Here is a 14,096-nt window from a genome sequence, read left to right as displayed (position 1 = left end):
TTGTTACATTTTTAGAATGACATTGTAGGCTTGGTGTGAGAGGCCAGATATGGCTAGTTTGAACATAAAGTAGGCAGAATATTGAGGCTGGGTGTGGCCAGTTTAACCCTTTAGCATTCAGAATACTCTGTCAAATATAATGCTTATTCAAATTGATTTGAATTTATCATGTGTTATCTTGCTTCAGTTTTAGAATGACATTGTAGGCTAAGTATGAGAGGCTGGATCTGTCTGGTCTGATCATAGAACATATAGAATATTGTGGAAAGGTATGACTAGTTTAAATGCTAAATGGTTGAGTCTGTTTTGTTAATGAGAGAACTTCTCTGTGGTCACTTGACATACCAATAATAGCAGACAAACCCCAAGATAATCATTACTATCTTAAAAGAAAAAATAAAAGGGCATCTTGGATAATATTGTCCTAAATACTCTTAAACAGAGGGGTCAGTTACTGTTGGATCAGGGGTTATTGTTGGATTAAGATATGTTTTCAGATATTTGTAACAGAACGGATTTCACTAAAAGCATCCATGGGCCATGTTGTGGCATTGCACTAGGTAATGGATAAGTCTACTACCCTAAAGAAGGGTTTAGTCACTCTGATGAGCTTCCACACAGTTTCCTTGAACTCCATTTCATTCACAAAACCTTAGTCAACCTTTGACTAAAGTGAGACATTTGCCCAAGGTGCTGTGCAGTGGGTTTGAACTTGAAACCCGTTAGCTGCAACACGCTTCTTAATCATACTGCCATGCCTGTACCTATACACATAAATAGAATATAAAGAAAATGTATGGACTGGATCCAAATTTCACACATTGGACATATATACCAATAATGAAGTGCTAGCTAAAACTATCTATATACATATGTGTATGTGCATGTATGCATACATGTGTTTATATATATATATCTTAGTATTTAGCAGAAGCAACTGAGTGACTCAAGAGTTGAGGTTTTTGTGCAAACCTATGTGTGTGTGTGCATGCGCACTTACACATGATGAGGTGCATAACCTTGTGGGTAAGATGTTGGACTCTTGATCATCAGGCCATGGTTTCAATTCTTAGACTGAGCTGCACATAGTATCCTTGCGCAAGGCTTATCATTTTGCATTACTTCAGTTTAGTATGTGTATATATATATATATATATATATATACATACACACACACACACACACACACACACACACACATATGTAGGCTCAAAACATAAAAGACTTTCGCACTTCCCAAGTGTTAAACTAATACATGTTTGTTGTTTACACACCCATCTTCGTCTTTTTTGTATTATTGTAAATTCTCACTATATGTATGTGTGTATATATATATATATATACACACACACACACACATATGTAGGCTCAAAACATAAAAGACTTTCGCACTTCCCAAGTGTTAAACTAATACATGTTTGTTGTTTACACACCCATCTTCGTCTTTTTTGTATTATTGTAAATTCTCACTATATGTATGTGTGTATATATATATATATATATACACACACACACACATATACACACACATACACATGTATACATATGCATACACGTGTGTGTGTATATGTATATATATATGATAATAATATTAGGGAATATTATTCTAAACTTACACACATACACACACACACACACACACATATATATATGTATACACACCTCCCATAACTTGAAGGTATGTGAGATATAGAAAGTCAATAGGGAAAGCAATACTTGTCATTACCACCAATAAAGGAGACAGCTAAAGGAAAAAAAGTGGGTATTTTCGAAGAAACATGCATTATTCATGCTGAAATTAAGCGAGCTGCTTGAACATGCATCACCAGAATAGTGAATGGGGCGGTCTGGTCTGCAATATCTGGTGACTTGAGCTCATTAGTCACCAGTGGAGCCACAAATGTAAAAGTATAATTTTGCCTGAGTGTACAGTGTTCCTAATGGTCAGTGATGGTCGTCTTTGGTCATGCGAAGACAGCCATCAGCGACTGTAATTGTTTAGTGTATAAAGAGATTGGCTGCTTATTTCTCTAGGACTGGTCAAATTGTTGTGGACAACTCTCTTTTACTTGCTTCAGTCATTTGACTGCAGCCATGCTGGAGCACTGCCTTTAGTCAAGGATATCAACTCCAGGACTTATTCTTTGTAGGCCAAGTACTTAGTGTATTGGTCTATTTTGCTGAACTGCTAAGTTACGGAGAAGTAAACACACAGGCTTCGGTTGTCAAGCGATGTGGGGGGGGGGCAAACACAGACACACAAACACACACACATATGTATACATATATACGACGGGCTTCTTTCAGTTTCCGTCTACCAAATCTGCTCACAAGGCTTTGGCTGGCCTGAGGCTATAGTAGAAGACACTTGCCCAAGGTGCCACGCAGTGACACTGAACACTGAACCATGTGGTTGGTAAGCAAGCTACTTACCACACAGCCACTCCTGTATCTGTATCCAGTAAGATTCGAAAATTGATTAAGGTTGTTAATTTTTTTCCTGTCTATGGAGAAAGTTAAATTAGCCCAGTTTAGAAAGATACCATATAGGTTACAAATATTATACCCTACCTTGATACTGTTTGGACCAAGATCCTTGTTGACAGGCTCCTGGTATTTACATGTTTTAACATTTATAGTATGCAAGTAGTAACTTCAGTTTTCTGTAGTTTTTGAGTATATTAACAATCGCATAGGAGGGCTCTGAAAGGGATCTCAGGTAGTAGTGTCCCTGCCTTCCTGAGCTAGTTTTCCACCACGTTTCTTAAAAATTGTGGTAACGGTCTTGGTCTCAGGAACACTCATGTCTAGAAACTGAGATTGGGGGTATGCAAGGGCATGCTCCCTGTAGAAAATCCAGCTCCGAAAAAGCCTCAGGAGAATCGACACCAGCCAGCCTGCCCGCCCAAAGGTTGGAGTGGGCTGCACCCTGCCTACCCCAGTTGCTATGGCATTGAGGTCGATCTGGTCACCCTTGTTAACGGGGACAAAATCCGGATTTAAAACACTGGATGATGATGATGGGTGCTTGTTTCTCTGGGATTGGTCAAATTGATGTGGACACCTCTGATGAGGAACCAATAAGATCTGAAAATCAGTTGAGGTTTATTTTTTTTTTTCAGTCTATGGAGAAACAACTAAATTAGCCCTGTTTATAAAAATACTATGTAGGTTACACGCACGCACGCATGCACACACACACATACACACACACACACACACACACACACACACACTTGTGTGTCATGGTTATTTTACAGATGTAACATAGTTTCATATTGTTGGTTGTACATCTACTTCCTTCTAATGCTGTGTTGTAAAATTGAACATGCCATCATTACATGTGCCACTACTCTCCATACTGTCCATACTCTATACTCTCTCTGCCTGGATGGCCATCCAGCCACCAGCTTCTGTGACACAGTAAACTCAATATTGTTAATGACGACAACAAAGAGGCTTCTTCCCCCCATCCCTTCCCTCTACTTATCAATACCTCATCAATACTAAATCGATAACATTTTTCGTACAGCTGCTGCTCTATTGAACATGAAATAGTTTCGCTGGTGAAGATTTCTCTTACTCCATCTCTTTCTCACACACACACACACACACGTACCTGTGTGATTGCACACATTCTATTACACGCACATGCGCACCCTCCTGTGCATGCTCCTTCATGAGCACTCTGTCATGCACTTTTGTGCATATGTATTCTTTTGCACACACACATACCCACTTTCTCCACATACTCTCTGTCTCTCTAACATGCATTCTCTCCCTCTCTCTTTTCCTCTGACTCTCCCTCTTCCTCTCTCATACTAAACTCAATCCATTGATCTAGTTTTATTATTAAAATCAGGTTAATATGTAGGTTGAGTAATTATTATTATTTTTTTTGTCACAGCTGTTTTAATTAGATAGGACAGTGTTTACATATTGATTTTAATTGGTTAGGAAGGTATAACTGTAATATCACTCTCTCTCTCTCTCTTTTTTTTCACATCTGCCTCTCCCCTTCTCATACTCAATGATTCAGTAATTAACTGAATAAGATGCCTTTAAACTATATAACTGTATTGCTACACGTTTTGCCAGGGACAGTTTTAATTTTAACTTTCATACTTCTTGGATTAATAAACTCGCTTTTTATCCAAACCAACACAGTTCTCTCCTTGTGTCATAGATAGAATTTGATATCAATATCCACTGTAACAACGAGGGCTGCAAGCTGGCAGAATCATTCACATTGCCAGGCTAAATGCTTAGCAACATTTCGTCCATCTTTACATTCTGAGTTTAAATTCTGCCGAGTAAACTTTTGTCTATCGTCCTTTTGGGGGGAGGAGGTGATACAATAAGTACCAGTCATATACTGGAGTTGATATCACTGACTTACCCCCTCCCTCAAAATTGCTGGCCTTTGAAATCAGTATTACTATTGTCAATGTGAACTTTAGTACCAGTCATGTACTGGGGTTAATATAACCTGTCATACTGTCATTTAATACATGTGACATTGTGCCTACATTAGACTTTCTGTGCTGAGGTCATCTTGACCTTTTATCTTTCCGTGGCACAAAATAAAGTTTCCCTGGAGATTTGTCTTGTTCTTTTTTTTTAAAATTTGAGTCCTTGTGCATCATAACCAAGTGTGCACAACATGGTGAGTGCATATCAAAATAAACAGCACATCACGTTACAGGTGGGGCCCGGTTAGAATTTTTGTCAGATCAAGTAGCTCATCTCACTCTAAAGGTCCCTGAATAAGGACTGTTTAAGAATGATGAATGAAACGCTTATGCTTCTAGTGGGTGAATTAATTATTCAAATGCCAAAGAATCTTCCTCAGCACTTAGCTATGATGCTCCTCCACTGCTCATGGCCAGAGATGCACATATTGTCAGCCACTAAGGGACATGCTCAACAGGTTATGGTCAAGCAACATACATGCAAATCTGTATTGAGCAGAAAATTTGCTGTAACCCATCTTTTACATCAAGACAAAACCTGTACATGTTAACACTTCCAATCAGCTTTGATCATAAACCATGGGAACCACAACCTGGTATTGAATCAGGATATTGCATCAATATCATTATTATGGTAGTGGTGGAAGGTGGCGAGCTGGTAAAACTGTTAGCACACATAGCGAAATGCTTAGTGACATTTTGTCTGTCTCTGCATTCTGAGTTCAAATTCTGCCAAGGTTGACTTTGCCTTTCATCGTTGTGGAGTCAATAAAATAAGAACCACTTGAACACTGGGATCGATGTAATCGACTCACCCCTCTTCCGATATCGCTGGCCTTGTTCCAAAATTTGAAACCATTTTTATTGTAATGGTGGTAAGTTCTTAGTGTCAGGCAAAATGCATTGCAATACATTAACCCCTTGACTATTGCAGGTGTTATGTTCCGAAACCCCCTGCAGTAGGTGAAAATCCGTGTTCATTTTCATAATTTGTATATATTTATTTTATTATAAATGCAAAACAACACCGTGGAGGATTCGACATAGGCTTAAATAATAAGCTGTGACAGGTGACCTGCGATATAGTGAGGGATTACTGGCATATGGCGTAGTGGTTAAGAGTGCGGGCTACTAACCCCAAGATTCTGAGTTCGATTCCAAACAGTGACCTGAATAATAATAATATCAAAAAATACCTTAGGATTGAGAACCCAGGTTCCAAATTTCCCCAAGGCACCTGATGAAGGCTGGAGTGTATATCAGCCGAAGAGTTGTGTTAACAACAAACAAGATGAGAACAAATATCTGTCAAATGTAAATAATGTAAATAAAGTTACTGTATTTAGTTGTCATGTTATTAAATTCTGGTGTTGATTGTATTGACTCATTTGTGTCCCTTCGAAAGTGCTTCCCTTGAGCCTAAACTAGAAACAAAAAGGTGATAAGCTTGTAGAATTGTTAGAGTACTGGAATAAAATGCTTTCAGCTATTTCTCGTCACTTTACATTCTGAGTTCAAATCCTACTGAAGTCAACTTTGCTTTTCAATTTTTTAGGGATCACTAAAAAATAAAGTAGTAGTCAATTACAGGGGTTGATGGTATCGAGTAACCATCTTCTCTTAAATTTGTACCTAAATAAAAAACTATTATTATTAAAAGTGATGGGTGATAGAATTGGCAGTACATTGAGTAAGATGCTTTGCAGTAATTAGTGAATTACCATTATAGAATCAGTAAAATATTGGCTTCAAATTTTGGTACAAGGCCAGCAGTTCCAGTAGAGTGGGTAAGTTGATTACATCAACCCCAGTACTCAGCTGGTACTTTTTTTTTTTTATTGAAGTTGACCTCAGTGGAAATTGAACCCAGGGCATAAAGACAGATGAAAGGTTGCTAAGCATTTTGTTTGGTGTGCGAGTAGTTCTGAAAGCTTGATTGAGCCGGACTCAGTGAACCACGCTCTTAAAAACTGAGGCCAGTGACTCACACACACATACAGTGAACCATGGATTTAAAATATGAGGCTAGCGATACACATGCATGCACACGTGTGCACACACACAGTGTACCACACACTTAAAATCCGAGGCCAGCAACACACGCATGCACACGTGCACATACACATATGCATGCATTCACATGCATACATAGACATGCACATGTGCATACACGTGCATGTACACAGCTGCATATGCATACACATGCATGCACACACATGTACACATACACACACATGTACACATACACACACACACACAGCTATTTCATCAAGCTATGATAAATGTGTTTAAAGAAAGGATGACACTACACAACTGTATTTCTTTCAGCTTTTATAGCTTCTGGCATAACCTTCAGTTTTTTTATTTCATTTTCCATTTTTTATATTTTATTTGCTATTTCTGTTTCATCATATTTCTGATGATTTCAACCTTGGATATGTTGTTTGGAGGCAGAAAATTGTTTTTGCTGTTATCATTGTCACTATCTCCTAGAGTAGCTGTATTTACCTGGAATAATTCATCAAATCTTCTGACACTTTGGCTAATTCTGTAATATCCTTATCTCCACTTGGCTCTCAATCTCACCATTCTTCTAACCCCAAGTACTCTTTGATGTTCTTGTAATTTTATGTTTCTGTTTTGTTGCGAAGTATTTGATGATAGTTGCTCAAAGCTAAAATTTGGATAACAGGTCACTGAAGAACCAATTTTGCCTGTTAACATTTCAAGCTGATAGTGTTAGGAAGAGTAGGTGGGACCTTTCTGCTGTCATTTATAAGGGAGGGAGGAGATAAAAGAACATAAGTTATTGCTTGTTGAGCTTTACTAAACAGGTGTTTTGGAATTGTAATGTTCATCATCATCATCTCAGCTAATAATAATCCAAAAGGTGATAAGTTGTTGGAGCTTTGGATAGACAACTCAGGGTATTAATTACATGATTTCTGTTCCAAGTTCAAATCTTACTGACTTCATTTTTGGTTTTCACTCTTTCAGTACCAACAAAAATGTAGGGCAGTGGATTCATTGACCCGTTTGAATGTTGGTCATATTGTCTTGCAATAATCTGTTCCAACTCTTTGGGTTTTGGCAGCAATACTTGTGATGACACAGGTGCCTAGTTATACCAGTTCTATAGTGGCAGCCTTTCCCTTAGATCAGTGGTTCTCAATGGGGTCCGCATGACCTTTGGAGATTCACACGACCCTTGGGGATCCACATGACCCTTAGGGGTCCATATAAGATTTTGTTATTAAAAATTATGTGCAATAAATTGGCTATACTTATACACAAAATATTTTAACTTTTATGCAATTCCTAATAACATTTAATTATAAAAATATGAGATTAAAAAAAAAAAAAATAATGGTTATAGGGTCCAATGGAGTAAAATAGGATTCAAAAGGGTCCAGAGGCAAAAAATGGTTGAGAACTACTGTATTAGACAAACATTAGTGGAGACAGGAGACTTGCATATATGGACAAATAGTGCTCCTCCCCCCAATAAAAAAACAGCAAGTAACAAAAAGAAATACTTGCTTAGGCTTGTATATACAGAAACAGATAAATGGCCATCCCTGACTGATGGATATCCCCAAGAATAGTCCAGGTCGTAACTCCCATGTCTTCATTCTGTTGGAAGGAAAAATTTTATTTTTGTATAATGCCTTGTGTTATTTAGTGACATCACTTCGTGTTCTGTGGTTAAAATCCCATCAAGGCTGATGACCTATCAACCTGTAACTGTTCCTCTTTGGAGCTAACAGCCTTGGGGTCAGGAGAGAAGGAACTGAGACTTGCAACACAATGTTTGCTTACCCCTGTCTGCCAACCTATTTATGAATTTGCTTCTAATGTATGTCCAATGTTCATGTGTTTCAGTTAATTTTGAAAATAAGCATGAATTTTGGGAGATTTAGTAAAATAACATACCATATTATTTAGAGCACCATCCAAGCGTGATCGTTGCCAGAGCAGCTATCTGGCCCCCGTGCCGGTGGCACGTAAAAGACACTGTTCAAGTGTGATCGTTACCAGCATTGCCTTACTGGCACCTGTGCCGGTGGCATGTGTAAAAAGATTTGAGCAAGGTCGTTGCCAGTACCGCCTGACTGGCCCCGTGCTGGTGGCACGTAAAAGCACCCACTACACTCTCGGAGTGGTTGGCGTTAGGAAGGGCATCCAGCTGTAGAAACTCTACCAGATCAAGATTGGAGCCTGGTGCTGCCATCTGGTTCACCAGCCCTCAGTCATTCGTCCAACCCATGCTAGCATGGAAAGCAGACGTTAAACGATGATGATGATTGTTAATTCTAGTGTTTGGATCACAACAAAAGCTCTTAAAAGTATGGTGAATAGCTTTAAACGACACACTTTAAAAGCAGAGGTTTTGTGTTTTAGAATCAGAGACAGATTTAGACAGGCTGGTTTCCAAAGGATTAAAGGGCTTTTGTTTATCAACTTTGCATTGGGACTTGTAAGGAAACCATTGTTGTCCAATCTAACTGTGCTAAATTAGTTAAAACTATCCATCATTTCTGCTTCTGCCATATTTGTTTTGTGTATAGCAGTGTGAAACAGACTGCTGTATAGACATGTTATTTATACATATGCACCAGATTTGAAATGACAGTCAGGAAGCATATTGAAACTTTTGAGTGTATGAATTATTGATTTCTTTAGAGTTTTTCCTTCTTTGTCTGAGAAGGTCCTTGAAAATAGCAGATATGAGTCATGTTTAATCTGTAAAAGTTTTGTGATTTATCTTTAAGTGTGACAGGAAGGTAAATACATATACACACATATATAGAAAGACTGAAGCTGTTGGGTCTTTTATGGTGTTTAGAGGAAGTAGATTTTAGTGTCTGCTTCTGATTGATGTCAAACCTATTATTAATTCATCATAATAGCGTTTTTTTTTGTTTTTTTTAGGCCACATGGTTAAAAAATTTGATTTGCAAACCATGTAGTCAGCGCTGGATTAAGCATTAAGCAAAATAAGCATGTGCTTAGGGCACCAAGGGACGGGGACACCACAGAAATGAACATGGTCTACGGCATGAAAGAAATCACTTTAAACTTGCTAAAATAATATTCGTAATGCCTTATCTCTTCTCAGTATAGAAGCAGAAGTTTTATGTAAAATTAATTTTAACAATATCCTCGAACACTTTGCAATGAATAAAAAAGAGAAAACTTTTCAAATATACATAAAGTGGAAGGATACAAAAATAAACATTATTTTCCATCTTACTGTTAATTTTGTTTCATTTTGAAAAACAAAAATTTATTTTATGGTTTATTATTGTTTACATTTTGAATCATTTTTGTTTACATTTTGAACCGTTTACACATACTTGAGGGCACAAAAATCTTTTAAGTGCTTAGGGCCTCTATGGGCCTTAATCTGGCCCTGCATGTAGTTTTAAGTAATGTACTCAAATTATGTCTTTTATGCAAAGGCCTGTCTTTAGCTTCCATTCTTTAGTAATAGGCAAAGCACCATGATGAATTTAATGACTGAAGCCCCTTGACGTAGTGCCCTAGTTTGGCTGTGGTATATAAAGAAATAAAATTAATTTTTGTGTTTCTGCATACTTGAGAATACATCCAAGACGGTCAAATGGTTAAGATGTTTAACCTTTTAGCATTTGGATTATTTAGTCAAATGCAATGCTTATTTGTTCACCCTTGTGCACTCCAAGTCAGCTGTAAGAGTCCAGTTCTCACACCCACCCAGAAGGATCAGTCTCTGGGGTCTTGTACACTCTGAGTCTTGTTGGAGATAAATGTTGCTCATGTCCAGCCTGAAATACAGGAGGTCAGTGTTTATACAGGAGAAATGTGGGTGGGGAAGGGACCTGGTCTAAAGGTATTTGCAACTAAGTGGACTCTGCTATGGACCAAGTCTACATCTCTGGGACATTCAAAGGACCACTTGATGGTGGTGATAAACTGGGGACTATATATAAATTATAGTCCAGTATATAAATTATAAATTATTCTAGATAACAGACAGGTCAGATTTAGTAACTGATGATACTTGATTCCTCTTCCTCCCACCACTACCCTTAGCACTACTCCCCACTCCTATCAAACCATCTCAATTATTCAGGTTTATAGAATTATTTTAACCCCTTCCCCACTGTCAATGTAAGTTTAGTTTAATAGATTTATATTATCTATTAGAAGCAATGTAACAATATGCTGCTATTTCAAGAATTTTGCTACATCAACTTTGGCACCAAACTCAGTTTTAATGACAGTTAACTAATACAGCTTGTCCTTGGGATATTTCTTCCGGTCATTATTGTAAATTAGTGTTTTGTCTGTTTTGGAAGAGGGCTGGCAAAATTTCTAGAGAGGAGTGTTTTTTGTGGAGAGGAAAGATGTTTATTAAAACAAAATTAGCTTCATGGTATTGGAATAATACTTATGTTATTGAAAAATGTATTGCTGGAAATATTATTAGATGTGTAGTAGTAGTAGGAATAATAATAATAATAATTTCTTTTATTAGCCACTGGGGCATAGATGAGGGGGACATCACAAGGGCACACAACAATTTGTGTGGGGATTTACATAAAGGATGCCAGTACTCACTGACTGGCCACCGTGCAGGTCGCACATAAAAAGCACTATCCAAACGTGATCGATGCCAGGCCCACCTGACTGGCTCCTGTGCCAGTGGCATGTAAAAAGCACCCACTACACTCTCAGAGTGGTTGGCATTAGGAAGGGCATCCAGCTGTAGAAACATTGCCAGATCGGATTGAAGCCTGGTGCAGCTACTGGCTCTCCAGACCTCAGTCAAACCATCCAACCCATGCCAGCATGGAAAACGGATGTTAAACGATGATGATGGAAAGAAAGAAATGAATGTGACAGTGAAATGCGATGAAGTATATATAGTACACAAACCATGTGGTAGTATGAATGATGCAATCCTCCTGATACAGGAGTAAACTCCAATTAGGGCCAATCAAGGAACCCCACGGATCCAGGATTACCCTGACGGCGAAGGACTTTAAAAAGTCCCACCAAGAGGAAGGTGTCTTTCCTCACTCTTTTCAGCCTTGGCCACTACACAACTTCTTTTACCGTAGCCACTAGACAGAAGAACACAACCTGCCCTACCTTGTTAAAAGCGTGTGGTGGGGCCCTAGGCCAGCAGTTTTTAGGGGAGGGTGAATTTATTATATTGACTCCAGTGTTAATTGGTTCTTATTGTATCAACCCTGAAAGAATGAAAGACAAAGTCAGCCGTGATGGAATTTGATCTCAAAATATAAAGAGCTGGAAGAGAAATGTCTCTAACATTTTGTCCAGTATGCTAATGATTCTGCCAGCTCACTTGACTAACTAACAATGACAATAATTATAACAATAATAATTAACTGTAATGGATAAAAATATATTAGTTCTACTTTGATTTTGGTATCATTTTAAGACAGAAAAGTTGAGCCTGTTTGAATAATCTCAGATTAGTATTCTCAACATAGTTTTATATTCACAAAGCATAAACTTTTGTATTTTCACATCTGTATATTTACTTCTTCAACTGATTGTATCTCTCTTTCTCCCCCCCCCCCCATATATATATATATATATATATATATATATATATATATATTTCCTCTATTTACATAATATTGAGGTCTCTTTGTTTTGTTATCTTACCATTTTTACCAATATATATATATATCTTGAATGCTCGAAATGAGGAGTAGATAGACAGCCGACAACTGATGACAAGTCCTTTCTCTGTGTTAACTTGTCCTGTTTTCCATTTTTTTCTCATTGTTTATGTATTTCATTAATTTTCCCCTCATTTGTTTACGTAATTCATGTCATTTGCACTTTTGGTGATGTCCTGTACCCTTATATACATCTCTCTCTCTCTCTCTCTCTCTCTATATATATATATATATATATATATATTATATATATATTATATACAAACATACTGCTCAGTTTTAAAAATTTCTCTATATACTTCTTCCGTCCAGGGAGGAAGTATATATATACCATAGAAATTGGCCCTGTGGTCCTTACAAAGTAACATGGTCTAACCAACCTGTCTCCACTGGCCTTGTAGTATGGTCGTTAAGGAAACTTTAGTTTGGCATAATTTTTTTTTTCAATCCAGAAATTCTGTGCATGTATTTCAAAGAATTTCTGACTAAAAATGTTTCCAATTTATTAAAAATCTTCTAATTAAATATATACTGGAGAAATTCATCAATGTTTATTTTTCACTTTTGAGATAAATATTACCAGATTCCAATGCGTTGATGAGTTTGATTAGATCTGATTATGTTTTCTCAGAGAGAGAGCTACTCTGTGTAATGTAGCTGAAGAGATTCTTTGCCTGATATCAAGGTTGTAATTAAAGTTTTATAATTCTGCCATGTTCTTATGTCACTGTCATCATTATCATCACTGTCTCCTCACCACCACCAAGAACAACAACAACATATGTGTTGCTTGAATTGGCCAGGTTGTCTCCAGTTTTCTGTTTTGCTGTTTGTTTCATTTCTCTGTCATTTCCCTCCTGTGCCTGGTTTTTGTCACATCTTACCATTCCTTCCTCTTTCTTCATGTTTCTAGCCACTGCTTTACCCAACTGCCATCATCTAGTCTAGTTTTTTTCACATATCTGGTTCCTCTTATATCCACCTTTTTTTTTTCTTTCTTTCATTTCTATGCAATCAACATCCTGCTAAGGCTAGCTCACTCATTTCATTCCAACCATCAAATATCCTCCATATTTCACGCCTGTCGTTTCTGTTATGCAACAATGAACATACACAACAAGCATCATGCAATCTTCCATTCACTTTCTGAGTAAAGGAAAGATTTTTATGATACTTGTATATGTTGCCAGTAGAAATAAAAACTCCCTCAACTTTATCCGCTTCATCTACACTTTAGTTATTTCGCCTCCATTAATATTCATAGCGTTTCCCATACCTTTGGTAGAAAAATATAATTTTTTTTTACCCAACAAACTGCAACTACAGGAAGTAAGATCCAGAAGGTCCAAATTTTCCTTCGGTATTCTTCAATTGTCTTTGTTACAGACCTACTTTTCCTTTTGTTCATTCATCATTGATTTGTTTTTTGCTTTTGTTTCATTGCAGACATTTCAAAAAATCGTTTCACAGAAATTCCAGAAGAAATTGGAGAGTATGCGTCATTAGAAAGATTAAATTGTTACCATAATTTGATCCGGTCTATTCCAGAAAATGTGGGCCATTTACAAGTATTAACACATCTCAATTTGAGGTAATTACCATTTTCTCATTATTTCTTTATTTGAAGTACTGTATCTCAGATTTTGTAGCTCAGTGCCCTTTTGCTCAATAGGGTTTCACAAATACCTTCTATGCTGTTGTGGAGTAGTGCCTCTGTATTAAATTTTTATGAGAATTACTAAAGAATGTGAAGAGTTATTCAATGAAGTTGTTGTATTGAACTGTTGATGTATCACCAGTTATGTTTCTGCTCAGCATAACACAAATGCTCAATATCATCATCATCATTAGATAATAATTATTATTAGAAAGGTGGCAAACTGGCAGAAACATTAGCATGCCGGGCGAAATGCTTGGCAGTATTTCG

The 14,096-nt window shown here is 37.3% G+C and overlaps 1 protein-coding gene across 16 annotated transcripts in view; it reads left to right on the top strand.

Annotated features, from left to right (window-relative positions):
- LOC115210975 (leucine-rich repeat and calponin homology domain-containing protein 4-like) overlaps nt 1–14,096 on the top strand; it is a 303,130-nt gene that overhangs the window by 57,820 nt on the left and 231,214 nt on the right. For all 16 annotated transcript variants that reach the window (XM_036502375.1, XM_036502378.1, XM_036502373.1 and 13 more), the window contains exon 2: nt 13,616–13,760. In XM_036502375.1, the coding sequence (XP_036358268.1) occupies nt 13,616–13,760 (145 nt within the window). The remainder of the gene's footprint in view (nt 1–13,615; nt 13,761–14,096) is intronic.

This window comes from Octopus sinensis, linkage group LG4 (genome assembly GCF_006345805.1).
Source record: "Octopus sinensis linkage group LG4, ASM634580v1, whole genome shotgun sequence".
NCBI classification, from domain to species: Eukaryota; Metazoa; Mollusca; class Cephalopoda; order Octopoda; family Octopodidae; genus Octopus; species Octopus sinensis.
The sequence above is the reverse complement of the archived record's forward strand: the minus strand, read 5'-3'. Positions and strand labels throughout refer to the sequence as shown.